At 40.9% G+C, this 23,173-nt stretch overlaps 1 protein-coding gene across 1 annotated transcript in view; it reads left to right on the top strand.

Moving 5' to 3' along the window:
• PEPD (peptidase D) overlaps positions 1 to 23,173 on the top strand; it is a 228,231-nt gene that overhangs the window by 182,198 nt on the left and 22,860 nt on the right. The window contains exon 13 of the mRNA XM_026652794.1: positions 19,841 to 20,025. Within this exon, the coding sequence (XP_026508579.1) occupies positions 19,841 to 20,025 (185 nt within the window). The remainder of the gene's footprint in view (positions 1 to 19,840; positions 20,026 to 23,173) is intronic.

Below are 23,173 nucleotides of genomic sequence, written 5' to 3'. Positions count from 1 at the left end.
GCAAAGTTGTAAGCAACTGAAAGCAAGGTTTTAAAGTGAGAAGTTTCAGGAAAGCATAATAATGGGCAGTGCTAAGAGCCCCAATGGACACACAGAACTAGTATCCTAATAAAATATCTTCTCATACACATTCTCCTAAAATGAGTACTCCCAAATAGGTTGCTTCTGCCTCCAAAACTAACGAAGATATAGGCATGTTTAAATGGATATTTATAATTATTATTGCGGACGATACCAAGCTGGGAGGGGTTGCAAGTGCTTTGGAGGATAGGATTAAAATTCAAAATGATCTAGACACACTGGAGAAATGGTCTGAAGTAAATAGGATTAAATTCAGTAAGGACAAATGCAGAGTACTCCACTTAGGAAGGAACAATCAGTTGCACACATACAAAATGGGAAATGGCTGCCTAGGAAGGAGTACTGCAGAAAGGGATATGGGGTTCATAGTGGACCACAAGCTAAATGTGAGTAAACAGTATAACGCTGTAAAAAAACTGAACATCATTTTGGAATGTATTAGCAGGAGTGTTGTAAGCAAGATACAAGAAGTAATTCTTCCGCTCTGATTAGGCCTCAACTGGAGTATTGTGTCCAGTTCTGGGCACCACGTTTCAGGAAGGAGGTGGAAAAATTGGAGAGAGTCCAGAGAAGAGCAACAAAAATGATTAAAGGTCTAGAAAACATGACCTATGAGGGAAGATTGGAAAAAAATGGGTTTGTTTAGTCTGGAAAATAAAAGACTGAGAGGGGACATAACAGTTTTCAAGGATGTAAAAGGTTGTTACAGGGAGGAGGAAGAAAATTTGTTTTTCTTAACCTCTGAGGATAGGACAAGAAGCAATGGGCTTAAATTGCAGCAAGGGAGATTTAGGTTGGGCATTAGGAAAAACTTCCTAACTGTCAGGGTGGTTAAGCACTGGAATAAATTGCCTACGGAGGTTGTGGAATCTCCAGCATGGGAGATTTTTAAGAGCAGGTTAGACAAACACCTGTCAGGAATGGTCTAGATAATTAGCCCTGCCACAAGTGCAGGGGGCTGGACTAGATGACCTCTCGAGGTCCCTTCCAGTTCTATGATTCTATGATTTATTGTTTGGTTAGGCCCTGTTTTAGCAAGGCGCTTACACAAGCGTGGGACCGCTGAGTTCAGTGATTCATGTGGTTAAATGTCAGCACATGCTTATATACCTTGATGAATCAGGGCATTAGTGTTGATCCCATACAAATATCCATAGCTTTTGCAGCCACTTTCTTGGATTTGTAAACTAGTTTTACTGTACGTTGGGTTTTTTTTAGGATAGGGGTTAGACTCACTATGTTTCAGCAACCAGTAAAACTCTTCATCAAAAATTGGAGGGAGTTATTAAATAGTGAGGTCTGCATTCTGTTTGTCCTCTCCATTAACCTAAAATATTCAAAGAATTCTTGTAAATAATTATGATCTCACAATAGGACTGCTCTTCTGACACCATTTTGAAATCCCAGTTTAATGAAGAGATGTGAATAAAAGGAAAATATGACCTGTGATGTACAAATAAAAATGCTACCCATTAGTAATGAAAACAACAAAACTGTGTAGACAGCATGGTCTGTTGCTTAGTGCCAAGGGACTACAGTTGTGTTCCTTACTCTAGCACTGATTTGCTATGTGGCTTTTTGCAAGCTACTTCACCTCTCTATGCCTCAGTTTTCCTGTATCAGAGATGGGTTCATACTTACCCAACTTTGAAAAGCCCTTTACCATCCTCATGTGAATACTGTTACATAAAGGCTAGTAATGTTCCAGTAATGGCCCACCACACAGTAGCAAGACTGCTGAAAACTGTGGTATTTGGGCAATTACTATAGAATAATCCAGGGGTTCTCAAACTTCATTGCACCGCAACCCCCTTCTGACAACAAAAATTACTACAGGACCCCAGGAGGGAGGACCAAAGCCTGAGCCTGCCTCAGCACTGCTGCTCTGGGTGTGGGGGCCAAAGCCCAAGGGCTTCGGCCTCAGGTGGGGCACCTGTAACCTGAACCCCACCACTTCAGGCTGAAGCCATCAGGCTTTGGCCCCCGGGTGATGGGACTTGGGCTTCAGTCCTTGGCCCCAGCAATCTAACACCAGCTCTGGCAACCTCATTAAAACGGGGTTGTGACCCACTTTGGGTCCTGACCCGCAGTTTGAGAACTACTAGAATGGTCTATTTTATAATTGTTTCAGGTGACTTATAAAGGTATTTACTGTATCATTATAATGAGTATTTAGAAGATGTTAATAAATACACATCTACAAGCCAAATCCCAATTCTTGAGGCCATAGTGCTGGTGACATTACATCTTTTTAAATGTATTATTGTTTTAGACCCCAGGTTGATAGATGGAAACTTTTTATTTCCTATATTAAAACTTAGGTCCTTGAAACTACTGGGAATTAATGTTCTAGATAATAAGGGATATACAGTGCACCTTCCATTGTTCTCCCTGTTTAAGTTAAATGCTCTACGATCCTTAATTTGTAGGCCCTACATCTATTCTGTAAAGTGAGATACAGTCACATTCCAAGCATTATTTTTAAATGTATGGACATTTTCAAAAATGACTACTCTGTTTTGTTCAGTAGCTCTCTAGTTCTTTATTTCATTTTCCCAGGTATACACCATATGATATTAAGAGAATTAAACACCTCTTTCAGTAAGGTCCATTGTTCTAAATTCCTCTTTCTCTAGTCAACTGTTCACAAGCAACAGCTAAGGCCAACTTGGCTACCATTCAATTCCCTATCTGTACATTTATATGATTTAACAAGCTTGTATCTCAAGTCCCCACTGAACTGAAATTGCAGTCAGACATTAGTTGGGCAGCTGGGCATATTTGTTGATTGATGATGTTTGTTTCAATAAAATATGCGAAATTGTTCCAGATATGCACAAAAGTTGTTCACCAAGCCAGCTTATATGCAATGTGAAAGCTATTCTCCTTAATGACATTGCATTTACAGAGCTACATATAGGAGTCTTGTGGCCACAGAACTTTTCAAAGTTGGCATTGGCATTTAGGGGTGTGGGCATATCCCTTGAGCCCACCATTCTCCTTTCCAAAAGAGTTAACCCCATGTCCCCTCTACCTCTCCAGATGGAGTTGGCAGAATCCCCTCCTGAGAAGGTCAGACTTTCCTATGATGAACAATGTTGGGGAAAGTAGTCAAGGAAAAGCTCTTCTCACACCAAGCGCCTCAGATAATGATAGACACAGATGTCTCTGGTATAGTGTGAGGAGCTTAATTAGTAAACTTGACTGTTGTTAGTCTTTCAGAGTTGAGGCTCCATGTAAATTTTCTAGTGCTGAGGACCCCTCAGGCTGGTTCTCAGTCATGGACAATATGGTTGTCCTGTAATACCTCAACAGAGTGAGCACATGATCACTTGTCATATCAAAAGGCAATTAATCCATGGGAACAGTGAGTCCAAAACAAAGAAACCCTATCTGACAAAAAACACCATGAATGATGACCTGAGTTGAGAGGGTAGATTATTGAGTGGACGTTCAAACCCTCAGTGGCATCTTTACTGTCTGAGGTCATCCAGATGTGGACTTGCACGTTAGAACTCAGTGCCAGTGTCTGAGGTTTTTCTCCAGAGTTAGCAGGGGCCTGCAACTTGTATCACTGTCATTTCTTATTTGTGCTGGAGAAATACCCAAAGGCTCGAGTTAGGATTGGGATCTCAATGTGCTAGGTGCTGTACAACACATAGAAAAGCACAGTACCTTAAGAGTTTATAGTCTAATTTCAGACACCTTATTTTATGTTACAGGGCAAAATGCTCCTTGAAATTTCAATTAGGTGCTAACTAAACATGTGAAAGGTCCTTTGATCCTATGTGAACTCACTCACTATACCACCTCTTGTGGAAAGTTTTTTGTCTTGGTGGCCATAACCTTGACTATTAGGATCTCTGAGTTACTGGCTGTTATGGGGTCAGGTCACCCTTTAACACGTTGTATAGGGAGAAGGTGGTATTTAGGCTTCATCCAAAATTTTCACCTAAATCGATGCATATCACTGCCTCTATTTTCCCCAAAGCCCTAAGCTGTCCTGGGAAGGTCAGCTGCGTGTCCTGGATGTCAAGAGAGTAGTCAGTCCCTGCTTAGAAATAAACCTTTTTGATGGTCCAATACAATGTTTATGATCTTTGGAGAAAAATTTAAAGGTTGGGCTACTTCAGCTCACATCCTACCTAAATGGATAGGGTTGTACATAGTCTTATGACATGGCAGATATTTCAGGGCTGAGGCAAAGGGTGGCAACTTCAGTGGCACGTATCTGTAACGTGGCCTTATCTGAAAAGTGTAGAGCTCAGTTTGCACCTTCACAAATCACTCAGTGTCACATCAAGAACTGATTTTGGTTTCGGGAGAGCGGTTCTGCCTATTGAACAGTGACTGAAGAACTCAGCCCTCTTCTTGACAGGGAGGTTACAGCTAGCTAGTCTGCTGCATTTGGGTTCTTCTAGGCAATGTCATTTATGAGAACAAATTACCAAAACAACTCCTGTACTCTGAACATATTGCCTCTAACAGAGCCACACTGATTGTGAATGATTCAGAATTCAAGACCTAATGCTTTTGGAGGCGAAGAAGAACTGAGCAATGGCTATACAGGGTGTAGTCTTGATTCCCTTAGCCAATAGAATGTAAGGTTTGAGTGATGTGCATCCTTGAAAAGGGTTTGTGGCTGAGTGGTCAGGCACACAACTCTGTGGAGGACGTATGTTCAGAGAACAAGAGCTACTGTGCTGAGTAACACCTGTTGTATACAAATAAAATGTAGAGAATGCTTTTTATACAAAAAATTTTGAAAAATTCAAAGGTTCAATTTTTTTCTGCTCTGTTTTTGCTACTTAAGTATGTTCCAAAAGGAACAGAATGGAGAAGATTGTTGGGTTTAGATAGTATAAGATCTAGGCATGAAATAATCCAAATAATTTTAAGACCTGTTAAAGGCACTAAAAGCTACAGAATTTAACATAGGATGTTGTACTATTGATGACTTGTTCGCCATGTTTTAAATTGAGCGCACACATGGTCAGGAATGTATGCAAATTCAGAAATTGCAAGGTCACAGATTACTTATTAAACACTTATTTTGAACCATAACAGTTCCATATTTCACAAGAGCTCAGGTTTATTTCTGTATATTATTATGCTGTTTTATGATGTCGTTCATCCTATGTGTTCTACTAAAAAGGAAAAAACTTAAACACATGAGGAACATCATGTAACTATCCTATTAAAAAAGAACTATTATCTCATTCATAAATGCTGTTGACTACAAGATAAATTTACTAAAATATGTTTCTCTCCGTCAGAGATTCAGAGAAATGGTTTTTTCATTTATAATTTATTTAAATCATTTATTTTTATTTTGTGTAGTCCAAATTTGTATTGAGTTATAAGCACATATTGGCTGTCAGTTGTGCTTTCTAAGGACAATCGTTTCTTTTAATAGTTTTTTTTAAAGAATTAATACAGTTTTGTCATGCTCTAAATTGGACTTTTTGACAGAAGCATTACAGAGAGGGACTGGGGAAGACATGAGATTATTTCATGTTTGTTTATTAATTTCTATCTTCCCTACTTGTATTATGGAATTATTTCTGTCCAGGTTTTCTTATTTTCATGCAAACTACTGCAAGTCATTTTTAATTTTCTGTGATATCTAAAGCATGGCAATATTTCTTAGGCATAGAACATTAATAACTTAAGTTGAGGATTTCATATTGATTCCCCTAAAGGATAAGTGATTTCAGAGTGTTATAACTAGTCCTTGATATTTAATGAATCCCAACAGATGACATGGCAATATATTTTTCCCTTTCAATTAAGAATGTGCTCTTGTGTTAAAAACAGTTGGAAAGAATCTAACTCTTGTTCATATATAATGTCACAGAAATTAATAGTCCATACTCTATTGAATTATGCCTATAGTATTTTCCTGCTCATAGGATAACATTATTTCTTTGTTCATAAACAAGTTGCACTCTGTTTAAGTGTTAGTTTTGTGTGAGTGACCCAGAAAAGGCATTGTGGCTTGCCATTTTAACTTAAATCAGAATTCATCAACATCAATTGTTTGCTAAAGGAGGCATGGCCATCCCCAAAGGAGTTTGGAAAGTGGGAGGCAGACAAAGTTCTAATATTGAACAACAAGCAACATTAATTGATAAATTGAAAACTTACAACTTTTTTTAAATTGTTACAAAAGTCTGTGAACTAATGCATGTGAATCCTATTGTACTGGGATGAGAGTCACTGTTAACCATACAGACTAACTGCCCAGAGTTAGCATTAGCTAACAGTAGGAGATGAAAGAAAAGGGCATTACTCTCTGTCAAATTCAGCAAATCTTTCAGTCCCTCAAAGCAAGAAACAATCCGTTGTAATGTAAGATTATCCTTTTTTCCCTAGATGCAAGATTTCAGACTGAGAGTCTCTCACTACGAACCCCACTGGGAACTGTTCTTTTCAGTTGTAGGCTAACACACAGCAGTTGACCCACGCAGAGTGACCACTGCAACATTAGAGAGGCAAAAATAACAGAGTATTCCCAAACCTATGAAACAAGGCACTTCTGAGAGAAGGCTGCCATTGTGTCCCTGGATTCTCCCCATGTGGCTTAGGTATTGTAGAGATCTCAGACCAGTTGGAACTGCAGCATGTGCAAGACCTACAGTAGATGCATTGCAGTAATACAAGAACAAACTTGCAGCCTTAGACCCAAATTCTGCAAAGATTTATTCATGTGCTTAACTTTAAGCATGTGAGTATTCCCATAAACTTCAATGGCACTATTCGCAACTTTAAATGAAGCATGTGTGAAAGGACTAGGGGTTGAATTTACTTTGTCACTTCTGTTCTTAGCATTTCTCTTTATTTAATATTATGTTTTATGTTTCTCTTTTTAAATTTGAAAAATAACTTCCCCATTACACCTTACTGGCTATAGCAGTGACACTGCAAATACAATTTTTGGATACTGTCATTGTGGGGGAATTAAATTGTTCTTCACATGGTGTCTGATCTGCAGTACTTTACTTCCAATCCAATATTCAAGGGATTGTTGTGTTGTACATTATAATTTTCATTGAAGTGTGAGATGCGTGAGTCCTTCAGACTTGATACTACATCAAGGTAGCTGTTAGAGAACCAACCTACTAGAAACAGAAGATTTTGTCTGGACAGAATAAAAATTGCCCTGAGTATTATCTGAGCTAAGTTTTTTCTAAACTTCAAAGTTTGAGTTTCCCCACTAAAACTAAACCCTGAAGTGCTGCTACTATTACCTGGAATATGTGCATCTTTGAAGATCTTGTGGTGAAATTGACTAGGCATGACACATTCTGCTGGGCTTCACTGCAGCTTGTTTCAAAAATTGCACCTTTTCAGTCTTCCATTTAGCGGACTTAGGCTACTGTGCTTTAAGAAAAATGATATCCTAGTTTAGAATTATCTTGGTGGCTTGACACACATGAAAAATCATCAAAATATAGGGCTTATAATGGAAGAAGGAACTGACCATTATCGACATATAGCAACAAACTGTTGGTTACCAGTGCAAAATAGAGCCCAAGTTTCAAACTTGGGTGACTAAAGATAGGCACCTGAATATGTAGTGCATTTAAGTAACTTATAAGTAATCATGCACCCACTATGCAAAATTGAGATCAGGTTACAGTTTCCCCCCATTTTGGGGGTTCTTGACAAAATTTCCCCAAAGTTCAAAGGTTTGTGGATTTGACTTTGGGCCCATTTCTGGTCATCAAACATAGTTGTAGATTTTAGTTCCCTTACATCTTACTATTTTGGTTTGTTTTTAGAAGATAGAGATTCTTGTTAGCAGTTACCTGCCATTTTTTGTCACAGCTACCGAGTGAAGTCTAAGAAACATGCTCAGCAAACTAGTTTATTCAACCACTTCAACAACAGGACAATGCTATTTATAATAAGGTGTAATTTTATAATAATCTTTTTTTGTTGGTGTTCAGGGGACATTTGCCAGGCCAGGTTGTTTGGGAACCAAATCTAGAAAACTGATAACAAATTATTTGCTGTCTGATCTATTGTGCAAAAAGGAAGCTTTGAAAATCTGAAATGTAGCAATTTTTTCAATAAAACGAAAAGAGAAGAAAGCATCATCTTACATTTAAATAATGTTTAATAAGAATTTGCTTAGCATTTTTTGGGAGTTTTGTTTTATGTCTGCTATGTTTGTTACGTGTCTAGCCAGTCTTAACATGTTCCAGTGGTTCACTGACTGAGACAGGGATTGCACAGTTCGTCTGCATTTTAGTGGCACTACCAGGGGATGTCGGACCTTTTGCCCTTGTTTGTAGACACTCAGAAATTAAATATAACCTAACCTTAACACAGTTTTGGGAGAAATTTAGTATAACCTTGCACAGTATTTTTTTATAAGTATTGTGACATCTGTACTGGCAACTCCCTGCTAAATCACTTGTGGTTTAATCATTGTCACAATTATAACCACAAAATACCCTAACTAGCAGCAAAAAAATTACTGTGTGAGACCTTTTGAGAACAGTCTCCAAACAGAAGTGACTAAGTACCAAGCAGTAATCCCAAGTTATTTTTGTATACTGTTGTTTTATATTCTAGTACAATTTCTAATAAAACTTAAGTAAATAACCTCAGATTACTTGGATGAGAAGATAACAGGGATAGCAGTAGTTTATGAACAACTATAAAACCTTTTCTTACTGTGATATTCTTGTAAATTGCTTGTTTAAGATAAATAGTGGGATTATCCTGCCTTTTAAGAATGTCAGTTACAAAGTTGCAGTACCTCTAATGAAATTAAAAGATGGTATCTAATTCTCAACTTCATTGAACCCCCCTATATCACCAAAATCTTCTTGGCTCCAAATGAACATCCAGAGTGAGTGAGTGAGAGCAGTGTTTTCGTATGATGTTTTAAGTCTTTAAAAGTTAGATTTTAGAAAATACTACAAAGTAGTTTGGCAATTTAGGGATTGGTGGGAAAATATTCGAAAAGGTAAAAAACACAGGTGTCTTTTTTTTTTTCTGTCAGACTATGCCTAGATACTCAATTTAAAGGTATCTGATAATTTCAGATTATTGCTGAAAATTATATAACTATATCTATATCTCTATATATAGATATAGATATGGCTCTGTCTTTTTTTTTAATATAATTGTGCTAAATGTATTGATTGTGCCATTTTTAAGCACATTATATCACATATATAACAAAACTGTAAAATAATAGTACTTTTAGCACAGTAGCTTTCTCTATAGATTAAGAACCGTTGATGTTATCTGAGTTGCCCAACAGCCTGGTCATTGTTATATATTTCAGAATGTATATTTAAAACTCTTTAATATTTACATTGCATGTGTCGCTGTAAAAGGTGCTTTTTATCCTGGCCTTTTGCCCAAAAACATGCTGAATGGCAACTAACCAATCAAAACTTATTGAGCCTTGGTAACTGGACTTTAGTGAGAAGCTCAGTCATTGGTTCACTGACCTGTATTACACAGTATCTCATTTGGCAGTGAATTAAGAATAGAGCAGACACATCATCAGCAGATTTTCCTGAGTGCAGACTTCTCTTGGTACTAACTTCCAAAGTCCAAGGACGCTCCAATCTAGCTTTCTAAACCTGATCTGTCAGTGCGGTATACCAGCTTATAAATTGGTTTAAAGCTAATAATTGAACTAACCTTTCTACATTTAAAAAAAACCATAACATTTTGGCAACCATGATAAACTTCTCAGTAACTGATAAATAAAGATCCTGAATAATACAAACAGTGAAACATTTCAGAGGGTGATTGGGGATGCAGGACTAATACAAAAGGGTATTAAAGCACAATCAACTGTTATGATTACATTTGCAATAATACATGTAAATAATGCTTTGTCAGCTGGAACAAGATTGATGCACGCATCTTTGCTTTTATACTCCCTTTGGTCTCATCCAAATTGTTAAGTAATATTGCTCTAATGTGAAAAGAGGTTACTGACAAGGTTCTGCTCTCAACTGTCCATGGTGAACCTTGACTACCATATTTCTTTTTCTTTTCCCCTTCCATGTCCCCGTTGCCAACATGTGTCAGGAGAGCAGAGTATCAAAACTGGGGACTCGGATAAAAGCCAGGAGTCCCAGATGCACTTTCTAATTAATTTAGAATCTTGCTGGGGGATACTTGCTGGTCAGCTAAAGCCAGATTTGTATGTGCCATTGTATTATAAAAAAACATAATCCTATTTTGATTGTTCAGTTATAACTGCAACCCTTGTCAATTTCACTCAACACAATTTTAGGATTAAAATTAAACTTTCAGTGTATGTTTTTATATTTATTATATAAAACATTAAAATATATTAAAAACACAAAATTTGCATACAAATTTCTGTCTCTGCTGCTTGAGTTAGTTTGCCAAACTTGTTTCTTGAGTAGACTGTGTGCTCAAAATTTTTAAATATTTGTCAGATTGCTCTGAAATACTTGCTTCTCATAGTAAAATTAATGTTTCTGAGGCTTTCTTAAGGTTACCAGTTAGGAAAGGTTTCATGAAAAGCTATAACTGGAAAAGCTCTGTTAATTTGCTGTTTTAAAAAAAAAACCCTATGTTTGCATCATATTATCCAAGCTTATCTCCAGCATGACAATCAGTTCATATCTAGCAAGACGATGACTCCAGCATTTTTTACTCCAAGAGCAGCAAGTTCATTCTACTTAGTTCAATATCTCCAGTTGGCTCAAAACTGCTAGTGTTTGTCCTTACCACACCAATAATGCATGATCACATTCTACTGTGCAGTAGGTTAACAAAGGTCTTAACATTTTTCTGTCTCCCCAGAGAATATATATTTAACCAGATAAAATAATCTACAGGTGAAATATTTTACAGTTTAGAATTAGAACCATTTGAACTCATAGCAAACAAGGCAGCTGAGTTGTTCAAAATACAAACACCCTTTTAAGACAACCACATGAAATGAAACATAAAGACAAACAGCAGAATAGCAAATATAGCTGTCTGTGCACTTCATGGTCTTTGTTTATTTTTTCATTTAAAAATCTTAGATGTATTTTAATACTTACATTACAGGCCTGCTTGCAAAATGATACATGAATCATTTAAAAGGGTCTCTTAGGCAGTACTTAATTTCCCTATAGCCAGTGCTTTGCCAGTGCTATTTACAGCTACAAGAGTGCGATTCAGAGAATTGGAGCTGAAGTGATTCTCTCCTATGACTCAACTACTAAAATTTGTCAGAACACTAAAGAAGATTTCATGTTCTCTCTCTTTTTTTTTTTGTTTTTTGTTTTTTTTACACTCTCGCCTCTGAATATTGTAATAGGCCCAAGCCTCAGAGTTCCCATCCAACTTTAACTTTTCTGAACTCAAGGATCATTCAGAACTGGAGCTTTGGTTCTGATACATTTCTATTTGCATGACTAGATATGAGGAACATTCAGGAGTAGGAAACCAGGGGGGAGAGGATGCACAGAATGTTTTAAATTCCTTCTCAGCTAAAAGAGAGAGTCCAAAATTGTTCTCAGCAGTTGGTGCAAATGCTCAGCTAGGATTTGCAGCTAAAATAATCAGTAAAGCACTTTTTAATTAGAGCATTATAATGGTTCACTTTCTCAAACTTTATTGTCTACAAAGGATGTATATTTTTGAAGATTTAATTTATGGTTGGAAAATGTCTCCTAATGCCCATTGTTAGCTGTAGAACTTTCTGTGTAATTTTCAAATGGTTGTTTTGACTCATGTGGATGCTTCTTCACATCACAAAAATGCACCCATAGTTTGGTATAATTGATTCCATGTGCTAAATAAAGGCAAAGGGATGTTGTGAGTCAGGATTGAGGTGCATTATATTCTGCAAGGTTGTATAAGGAAGCTTGCACCTTGCCTCTTTACATGAAGTCTGGCTCTACTCAGCACCATTTTTCTCTAATACTCTACAAATACCAGATGCTATTAGTACTTGGAGAGGCCTCATTTAAATTCATTGAAACAAGTTATTCAGAGCTTTCCATTTCATACACTGACCAAATGCTGACCTCAGTTACACCACTGCAACTGCACTGAATATGGTCCTAAGTGAAATGTTCATGATTGTGTATTAGCAATGTACAGAAAGTAGAATTGCTGACACGAAAAATTCATATTCTGTATCTCAAGGCAGATTTTGCTACTCAACTTCATCTCCATGCAGATTTTTTTTCTAATATCAAAGGTTTGATTTTAAAATTGCAGATTTTAGTCTAAGTTAAAGATCTCCAAAAGAACCAATCAGCAAACTTGTAGTCACAGTTGTGCCAGGAAATTTAAGTGAACAGCACAATGTCTTTTCATTCCTAATGTTAACAACAGAGGTTTATTTTATTTTCTATTTGTTTAAAAGCGGCTTTTCTACCCTTTTTTGCATATCTACTAGTTTCTTAGTCTATTTCTGGTAACGATATTGTGCAAATAACACTGAAACTCACCAAATGTCTAGAAACCTAAATGAGTGCCCCATAAAGTGAAGGTACATACGTAACGTAGTTATAGTTTGATGACGCAGAATTACAAGAAGTGAAATTTATGTAGAGCTTGAGGGGGGTGAGGAGCCTATTCTTTCTTTGTTACACGGGTATAATTAGATCCATGTTTAAAATCTCATTTTAGTTTTACTTCACGAATTTTCATGTGTGGAAACCGAGATTTAACTGACATTTCACACAAATCCATGCTCCTTGTGTGGCCGGTGCACATCCTCACCAGGAGCGCTTGCACCAATTTAATTACCATTGTGGAGCATTGTGGAACAGCTTCTGAAAGGCAGCAACAATCAATGTAAGCAACACTGTGTCTACATTGACACTGTTAGCCTAACTACATTGACCTAAGCGCTACGCCTCTTGCGAAGGTGGAGTTAAGTTGGTGAAGTGGGCGAGTTACATTGATGGGAGTGTAGATACTTAGAGTTAGGTTGACATAAGCTGCCTTACGTCAACCTAACTCTGTAGTATAGACCAGGGCTTAGTCCTAACCTAAAAAGCAGATGCAGAAGAGAGATTTTCAAAGGCACTTAGGCCTTAGGCTCCCAGTTCCCACTGAAAGTCAATGGGATTTAACTCTCATTTGTACCTTTGAAAATCTTCCATAACATGCTTCTCTTGGACCAAACAAAGCAATACATGAAACACCAGAGACTCAAACGTCTTAAGAATTCTGTATGTCCAGAGGTCACCAGAAAGGTTCATCACTAGACCTCTAAGCTCAGACTGGTACAGAGGGAGTCAGGAAGTCAGAAATATGTGGGAACAGTGATGTTTACCACATAGAAGTTGAGTACAGGAAGCATATACTCCTAAGTCTACAAAGTAAGAAGAAAAACAGACGTGATACAGTAATTTACTAAAAAGAACGGGGAGTACTTGTGGCACCTTAGGCCTGGTCTACACTAGGCTTTTATGTCGACTTTAGCGCCGTTATATCGAATTAACCCTGCACCCGTCCACACCAGGAAGCCATTTAGTTCGACATAAAGCTCTCTTTAAATCGATTTCTGTAATCCTCCCCAACGAGAGGAGTAGCGCTAAATTCGACATGGCCATATCGAATTAGGCTAGGTGTGGATGGAAATCGACGGTAATAGCTCCGGGAGCTATCCCACAGTGCACCACTCTGTTGACGCTCTGGACAGCAGTCCGAGCTCGGATGCTCTGACCAGCCACACCCCCGGGAAAATTTGAATTCATTTTCATTTTCCTGTCTGGGCAGTTTGAATCTCAGTTCCTCTTTGGACATCGAGGGGAGCTCAGCAGCAGTGGCAACTATGCAGAGCTCTCCAGCAGAGATGGCCGTGCAATCCAATAGAAAGAGGGCCCCAGCATGGACTGATCGGGAAGTCTTGGATCTCATCGCAGTGTGGGGCGATGAGTCCGTGCTTTCAGAGCTGCGCTCCAAAAGAAGGAATGCTAAGATCTACGAGAAGATCTCCAAAGCCATGGCAGAGAGAGGCTACAGCCGGGATGCAACGCAGTGCCGCGTGAAAATCAAGGAGCTGAGACAAGGCTACCAAAAAACCAAAGAGGCTAACGGACGCTCCGGATCCCAGCCCCACACATCCCGTTTCTACGAGGCACTGCATTCCATCCTGGGAGCGGCCGCCACCACTACCCCACCCCTGACCGTGGACTCCGAGGATGGGATCATGTCGGACATGACAGCGGACGGGGAAGAGGAGGAAGGAGATGAGGAGGACGAGGCAGTCGACAGCGCTGGCACCGCTGATTTCCCCGACAGCCAGGAGCTCTTCATCACCCTTACCGAGATCCCGTACCAACCGTCCCCATCCCTTACCCCGGACACAGAATCAGGGGACGGATCAAGCAGTAAGTGCTGTAAACATGTAAACATTTATTTAAAACAGAACGGTAATATTTATACTATTAACAATGTATATTTATAAAAGTGCTGTAAACTAGTAAAAAAATAATCAGGTACAAAACAGGAATATTTACAAAGGTAACAAATGGGTTTTGCATGATTTCTCTGTCTTAGGCTCTTCTCAATTTAGTCCCAAGTATTTTAAAAAAATTTCACAATGTCCGTTACTACATGATTCCCAGGCCCAAGACGCTCCACTCCAAAGTCCCAGTGCACCTACGCGAAAATCCGGTCAATGTGGCCGGGGATCGACGAGAAATCCTCGTAGGAGAACTCCTCGTAGGTCTCGTGGAGGTAGAGCTCAAGCCTGTTGATCAGGTTCCGGGGTAGGGCGATCTTAGTGGGCCCTCCGTGGTAGCAGACATGTCCCCTCCATGCCACAATCAGGTACTCGGGGATCATGGCCCGACATAGCATGGCGGCATACGGCCCCGGTTTCTGCATGCTTTCCCGCAGCATGCGTTCTCTCTGGGTGTCCGGGATCCTCAGGAGGGTGATGTCGCTCATGACGCCCTGCTTTGAATTAGGGAGGGGACTGTTAGTATTGGGACTGCTTTACAGCCACGCGGTGGAGGGAGAGGGGCAGCATACAGGGATCTTTCCCTGGGACAGCCGCGAGGGGGTGGGACAGGGGCAGAGTTGATGCTGTCCTGATTGCTGGCAGCAGAGACTGGCATTGCTTTCAATGTGAAAGGAGGCCAGTGCTACAGCTGGAGTTTTAAGCAGCCACAAGTCTGCGGCTTACCATTATTGCCCGCTCCAGAAGTTCAGGTCTCCAGCCACAGTTCTCTGAACACTCCAAGACCTCCGCAAGTCCACAGGCACTGAAGGCGACGGCCGAAAATTCGACCTTGTCCTGAGTGCGCATGTGAGAGGTTCAGTGCATGGTCTTGTTCACAGAGAAAGACTAGGTTCTTTGTATACAATTTCATTTATCTGTCTCAGGAATTCACTCCCTTTTTAAAATTCACACAGACACATCTGCGACTGTCTCCCAACCCAGCCTGTCAGCACACTCCCAGAGGCTAGCGCAGATTAGGCGGAGGAAGAAGAAGACGCGTGAAGACATGTTCACAGAACTAATGGGCTGCTCCCGAGCCCAGGCAGCCCAGCAGACACAGTGGAGGGAGAACTTGTCACAAATGCACCGAGCAGTCATGGAACGGGAGGAGAGGTGGCGTCAGGAGGACCAACAGGCTACTGAAAAGCTGCTTGGACTAATGAGGGAGCAAACGGACACGCTCCGGCGCCTTGTGGATGTTCTGCAAGACCGGAGGCAGGAGGACAGAGCCCCGCTGCAGTCTATCTGTAACCGCCCTCACCCGCCACCAAGTCCCACACCACCCTCACCCAAAGTCCAAAGAAGGAGGGGCGGCAAGGGCCGTTAAAACTTTCAATCAACCCCTGCAGACTGCTCTAGCAGTAGAAGGCTGACATTCCCCAAAATTTCATAAGTCCTTTCCTACCCACCTCACACAAGCCCCCGTCCAAGTTTCACCCCCCACGTTTCATGTCTGGTTCGCAATAAAATGTTTGTTTCTGTTCATTACTGTTTCGGTCAGGTTCTTTTGAGGGAGAGTCTGTCTGGAGGGGGGGAAGGGGCTTGGTAATTGGACAGGACAGTCACCTTTAGCAGGCTACAGAGGCGGGGTCAGGTCCAGCATCAGGACACATACACAGTGCAGTCACTGGTTACCCTGGTCAGTCTGGGAGGTGCTTTTCATGTTTTGGGGGGGGGGGGGTTGCTCTGTGACTTTGTGGCGGGGGAGGGCAGTTACAGATCTTATGCAGCGGTCCTTATCCTGGCTCACAGATCCACGCAGCAGGGGATCTGTAACCCTACCCCCCCTGCCAGAAAGTCACATAGCCGACACATACACACAGTCCCCCCCAGGAGTGCTGGCAGGCTCCATTGAAATAACCAGTCCACCAGTGCGGAGCCTGTCATTCCGGGAGTTTAGAAGTATCATTTGCATCAGAACACTGAACCCGCCCCCCGCCACAGTCTGCGTCCCCGGTTTAAAATATTCCCGCGAAAACAGCAATACAGACAACGGTGTTCATTAAAAAATCGAAATGATTTTATTTTTTGGGAAGGGGAAGGGGGTGAAGGTTGTATGTAACTGGAGAGGATAGTCAAAATGAACTGGGTAAAGAAACGGGGGCAGGTTCAGCTTTTCTGTCCACAAACTGAAAAGTCACTGGTTGCCCTGCTCACTCAGGAACCTAGCTTTCAAAGCCTCCCGGATGCACAGGGCGTCCCGCTGGGATCTTCTAATGGCCCGGCTGTCTGGCTGGACGTAATCAGCAGCCAGGCTATTTGCCTCTAGCTCCCACCCCGCCATAAAGGTCTCCCCCTTGCTCTCACACAGGTTGTGGAGCACACAGCAAGCTGCAATAACGATGGGGATATTGGTTTCACTGAGATCACAGCGAGTGAGTAAGCTTCTCCATCTCCCTTTGAGACGGCCAAAAGCACACTCCACCACCATTCTGCACTTGCTCAGACGGTAGTTGAACAGTTCTTTTTCTGTGTCCAGGGCGCCAGTATAGGGCTTCATGAGCCAGGGCATTAGCGGGTAGGCTGGGTCCCCGAGGATGACTGTAGGCATCTCCACATCCCCAAGAGTTATTTTGTGGTCTGGGAAGTAAATACCTTCCTGCAGCCGTCTAAACAGACCAGAGTTCCTGAACACGCGAGCGTCATGAACCTTGCCCGGCCATCCGACGTAGATGTTTGTAAACCGTCCCCGATGGTCCACCAGTGCTTGCAGCACCATTGAAAAGTAGCCCTTTCTATTGATGTACTGGCTGGCCTGGTGGTCCGGTCCCAGGATAGGGATGTGAGTCCCATCTATAGCCCCACCGCAGTTTGGGAATCCCATCGCGGCAAAGCCATCTATGATGACCTGCGCGTTTCCCAGGGTCACTACCTTTGGGAGCAGTACCTTGACGATTGCCTTGGCTACTTGCATGACAATAACCCCCACGGTAGATTTGCCCACACCAAAGTGGTTCGCGACTGACCGGTAGCTGTCCGGCGTTGCAAGCTTCCAGAGGGCTATGGCCACTCGCTTCTGGACAGTGAGGGCTGCTCGCATGCGGGTGTCCTTGCGCTTCAGGGCAGGGGACAGCAACTCACAAAGTTCGAGGAAAGTCCCCTTCCGCATGCGAAAGTTTCGCAGCCACTGGGATTCATCCCAGACCTGAAGCACTATACGGTCCCACCAGTCCGTGCTTGTTTCCCGGGCCCAGAATCGCCGTTCAACAAAATCCACATGCCCCATTGCCAACGTCATGTCCTGGGCGCTGGGGCTCGTGGTTTCTGACAGCTCTGTGCCACTCTCCGACTTCAGGCTCTCACGGCGGTGCCGTAGCCTCCTCGCCCGATTTCTCTGCATCTGCCTCAGGGAAAGGTGTATGATAAGCTGCGAGGTGTTGAGAACGGCCACAAGTGCAGCGATGGTCGCAGCGTGATCCATGATCGCAGTGCTGTGGCGTCCGCGCTGTCACTGACCAGAAAAGTGCGCGAACTGATTTCCCGCCGGCGCTTTCATGGAGGGAGGGAGGGCGTTAGTGACGGACGGATGACGACAAATTTTTTTTACCCAGAAGGCATTGGCGGCTCGACCCAGAATTCCGATGGGCAGCGGGGACTGCGGGAACTGTGGGATAGCTGCCCACAGTGCACCGCTTCCAATATCGACGCTCGCCCCGTTAGTGTGGACTCACAAAGTCGAATTACTGTCCTTAGTGTGTCCTTAGTGTGGACACACACGTTCGACTTTGCAATATCGATTCCACATATTCGATTTAAGTAAAATCGAATTACCCTCGTAGTGTAGACATACCCTTAGAGACTAACAAATTTGTTTGGGCATAGGCTTTCACACGTTCTTTTTGCTGATACAGACTAACACGGCTACCACTTTTTACTTTACAGCCAAGACTGTACTGATGCAACTTAACATATAATAGATTTGGAATCTGTTATGAAGTAACTGTGGAATAATACCAGACAAACCTAAAGAGTTTAATATTAGTGTAACCAGTGTTCAAATGTATACAACACTTGAAGAAAGAGTGTAAAAGTCTAACAATGTGGGACTAATCCGATAGCTGAAATAAATGAATCTGCATGTCACCTAACTTGACTCTATGATCAATTGAGCAGTTCCTATTAGTGGAAACTCTTTGAGATGCATTGGTTCATGTTTGGATAGTTTGCAATGCTAAACAGATCTGATGACTGTAGACATACAGTGCTGCTCATCATGCTCCTGACCTTTATTCCAAAGACACACAACAAGTATGAATTTTATTTGAGCCCTGCTATGGGAGTGAAGTATTTCTCACTTTGCAACTTTATTACATTTAGCAGAAATTCCTACTATAATTATGACATGACATTAATGTTAACAGGACCTCAAAGCTGGATGTTTCACTGAGGTAAAACAAATGATAGTTGAAGTGGGGAGGCTGGATATAAAAAGTGCTGATTTTTGTATAGCCATGCCAAATTTGAACAAGGAAAATACTCGTTACTGTACTTTAGCCCTAGTTACCTTAGTTCTCCAACTGTAATTGTTGATGATGACTCAAACCCTTGGTTAACTAATTAAGATAGCATACTGTGTTACCAACAGTGGAAAAGACCCCCTCAGCAGTTTTAGTCAAACGATACTGTATAATACACAAAAATAATGGATATGTAATGTGTCCTGATACTCTACTTATAGGCTACCAGCAGTATGTTGTAACGGTCTTTTAGTGTACGTACCGGAGGACTTGACTTTTACACAGCCCATTTGCTGGGGGAAAGAACAAGGGAGTCATTAATTTCTGGAAAGTGTTTTTGCCAGAAAGACACAGGCTATAAATCTGGTATATACACAGAAAAGTGACAGCCATTTCAAATGTCCTAACCAGTATGTTCACCATGAGAGAATTGATTATAATTAAATATAATTGTGTTAATATTTTATGCTCTGCATTTCAAATAACTGGCTATGTTTTACCCATTGATGGTCTTTCTGAAAACCCATGGGTATATTAATGTTTGCACAGACATGAGGAAACACATACAATTTAGCAAAAAATCTTATTCAAATCCCGGTTATATTTCATTAGGTTTCTTGTTGACCATCAGCCATTTTTGCATATCCACGTTAGCTGTTTGTTTCGATTTTAAATGTTTTCCTGCTAAAATGGATACTCTGCCTACTTCCTTTTTTTGTTTGTTTGTTTTTTAAAGATGTGAAGGGCGCTGGATATATTTCTTCTGCTTTTCTGAATGTTTTATTTTAAAGTATCTAGAAATAGTTAACACAGCTGCTTTTTTCTGCTCTCTAAGGGGTCGCCTGGCCTGATATGCACCGTCTGGCAGACAGAGTCCATCTGGAAGAGCTGACTAAAATTGGCATCCTGAAAGGCAATGTAGATGACATGGTGAAGGTTCATCTGGGTGCAATATTTATGCCACACGGACTTGGACATCTACTTGGAATTGATGTGCATGATGTTGGAGGCTACCCAGAGGTTAGTGCTAGCTGATTTGCAGATTAACCCTTCTGACTTAAGTAGGCATTTCTTTTAGTTTCACAGTCAGTAGTGTCTTCTCTGGTTAGGAATTGATGTGCACTGAAGTTTTTCTTTGCTGGTGTGGTATTTCATGTGGTTTTCCTGAAATTAAATGATGATTTCATCAATACGTGAAATGCTCCTGTGAAATGCCTACTCATACTGCGGGGATTCTTAGCGTTCCTAATGCTCCTATGAATAAGGTGCAAGAGTGCGTTTTATTTTCAGTTGGTCTGTTTATTCAGCAGCAGCTGCATGATCAGCAGTGTGCTCGTGCAGGAGGATGTGTTCCCTGCCTCAAAGAGTTTATGATCTAAAAAGACCACACCAAAAAAAAAAAAAAACATTTTAAGGACGAGGGAAAGCATTAATAACTTTGAAGCAAGGTTATCAGGGTAACAGTTGGCACACCGCTTGGTAGAGCCATCATTTTGCATGTGTATGTATTTTATGTTACAGTTTGCAGGAGGGCATTTGTTAGTGGAGAAAAGGAAGAAATTGTTGGAGTAAGGGAAGGGAGTGGGGACAGAAACTGCATGGGTGGGGGTGGAAATGGAGGTGGAGGGAGTAAAAGCAATGGACAGAGTTAAGTTGACAAGGTGGGAGAGGTAATATCTTTTATTGGACCAACTTCTGTTAGTGGGAGCATGAGGTTGGGCAGCTGGGGTGCTGCCGTTGTAGAAGAGCGGTATGATAAAGATGTGACTAACACCCAATGGCAATGCAGCAGTGAGACCTATTAAGGCCTCTGACTTTTCCACTGCAAAATTAAAAATACACCTCTACCCCGATATAAAGCAACCCGATATAACACTAATTCGGATATAACGCAGTAAAGCAGTGCTCCAGGGGGCGGGGCTGCGCGCTCCGGTGGATCAAAGCAAGTTCGATATAACACAGTTTCACCTATAATGGTAAGATTTTTTGGCTCCCGAGGACAGCGTTATATCGGGATATACTCTGAAGCCATAGTCAACCTGGGTCTTGTGAAATCCCATAAGACACAATATCCCTGTTTCCCTTCATTTCCAACAATAATTGCTAATTCCTCTGTTCATCAGCCAGCACCTCTGTTGTGCTCTGAGCAATTTTAGAGGGATTGATGCAAAAATACACATTTGAGAATATGCAACATTTCAAACAAAATGTTTTTTTAGCGATGAGTATACTCAGTATCAACACTCCCAGCCTTGACACATTCTGCAAAAAATATTTGCCTCCTAGGAAATGCCATTTTAAAGTATACATTTATTCTGAACCTGCACAGTGCTAAGTTCCTCCTGCGAGAAGCTGAGTGTCATCAAATCTGAATGGTGTTGGATGTGACAGAGCCCACCCTCTTGCAGCAATGCAGGATAAGGCCCTAAATGGGACTGATGACAAACTCTTGCCAGAGTAGATGCAGATATGCCTGGAAAAATAAAACACACACCTGCGAGGAGCACACACCTTGCCAATACATAATGCACATCCCTGCAGTTCTTTCATGGGGGTTTTTAGAGGAAAGATACTTTGTGAAAAGGAGAAACATCTCTTGAAGGGAGGAAGGAGATACGGTTCCTCCCAAACACCTGCCTACGGGCTTTTCCCTGGCTGCCCATCTTCCTACATTGAAGTCTAGTTCCAGTGAATCATTAGCTTATTTTTCCAACATGGGTCACCATATATTCATTGGCTGTAGTGTGTTACTCAGTGTATTGGTCAGCAGTAGGTGTAGAAAGAACCGGACTGCTAGGTCTCTCCACAACCCTTTGCAATCTTTTCAAACCTAAGAGCGTGACTGTTGTGTCTATACTACACACCTTGCAGAAGGAGAGTCTCCTGAGGCAATCTAGTTGCTATTAAAATGTTTTTCTCTATCCTTTTAATACTAATTTTAAACAAAACTGTGTGGCTCATACATTTTTCCCTCTTTGGTTCAATTTTAAAATGCATATTTTTTCTGAAAAGGAAAAAGAGTTTAAAAGTGAATGTGGTTTGTTAGTGTGAGGGTCAGCATTTGTGGGATTCTTGCATCAGTTCTTAGTCCATAACTGCTGCTACTGCATAATAATTGGTTTAGGCTACATAGGAGAACATAAGGCTCTGGTGTGAGTGTACATACATTCCTATGCAGAAAGAATTGCTTTCTCCAGTCACTAGTTGATCTTTACATGTAATCATATTCTGGCCACTTAGTTGAAGTGCACTGAAAAGTTTTCTTTCTCAAGTACAAGCATGATATGCAACTTCTCTTGTTCTTAAAAGATGGGTGACAACTGTCTTAAAGCCTGACTAGAATAATAACAGAAAATAACCATGATGAAATATACAGGGATAATTAAACCGCTAAATAATGATGTAATGTGTGTGTCAATGCAAAGTCTGATTAAGGCCTGGTCTATGTAAGGAAATTAGGTCAGTATTCAGGGATGTGAAAAATCCACACCTCAGAGCGACACAATTAAATCGACCTTAACCCCCTGTGTAAGCAGTGCTAAGTTGACAGGAGAATTCTCCCGTTGACCGTGTTACTGCCTCTCAAAGAGGTGGAGTACCTATGCCAAGGGAGAACACCTTCTATCGGTGTAGGTAGTGTCTTCACTGAAGTGCTACAGCAGCGCAGCTTTACTGATACAGCTACACTGCTGCAGCATTTTAAGTGTAGACAAGCCCTAATATAGAAGAATGACTAATACACTTTTCAAAGCATTAATAACATTATTTCCTAGAATTAGAAGAACTATTTTTGTGTATTAAATGCATTCTCTGAGTGCTATGTGAATTTGACAGTAGTTATCATTTCCCCCAAAATTAATATGATGGTTCATTAATAGTGCCTGAAAGTAGAGATTCTATAATTCTACACTCAACAATGAGACGTTCGCAACAGTCTAAAAAACAAACTGTAACTGCCAAGGAGTTTGGCTGATATGATAATAAATAAAACTAGTTTCAATATTTTCAGAAAGATTTTTCCTTGTTTTTTATTTTTTGAGTATCACAAGATTTTAAGAAAAAAGTGTTTTCAATAATGTATCATACATTATTAGAAATGTTAGAAATCAGTTACAGGAGCTTTTTAGTCATGATATTAATATATTTAGGATCATGTTTATGTTGGGGG

Source organism: Terrapene carolina, unplaced genomic scaffold (assembly GCF_002925995.2).
Source record: "Terrapene carolina triunguis isolate 2854851 unplaced genomic scaffold, T_m_triunguis-2.0 Scaffold130, whole genome shotgun sequence".
Taxonomy (NCBI): domain Eukaryota; kingdom Metazoa; phylum Chordata; order Testudines; family Emydidae; genus Terrapene; species Terrapene triunguis.
The sequence above is the reverse complement of the archived record's forward strand: the minus strand, read 5'-3'. Positions and strand labels throughout refer to the sequence as shown.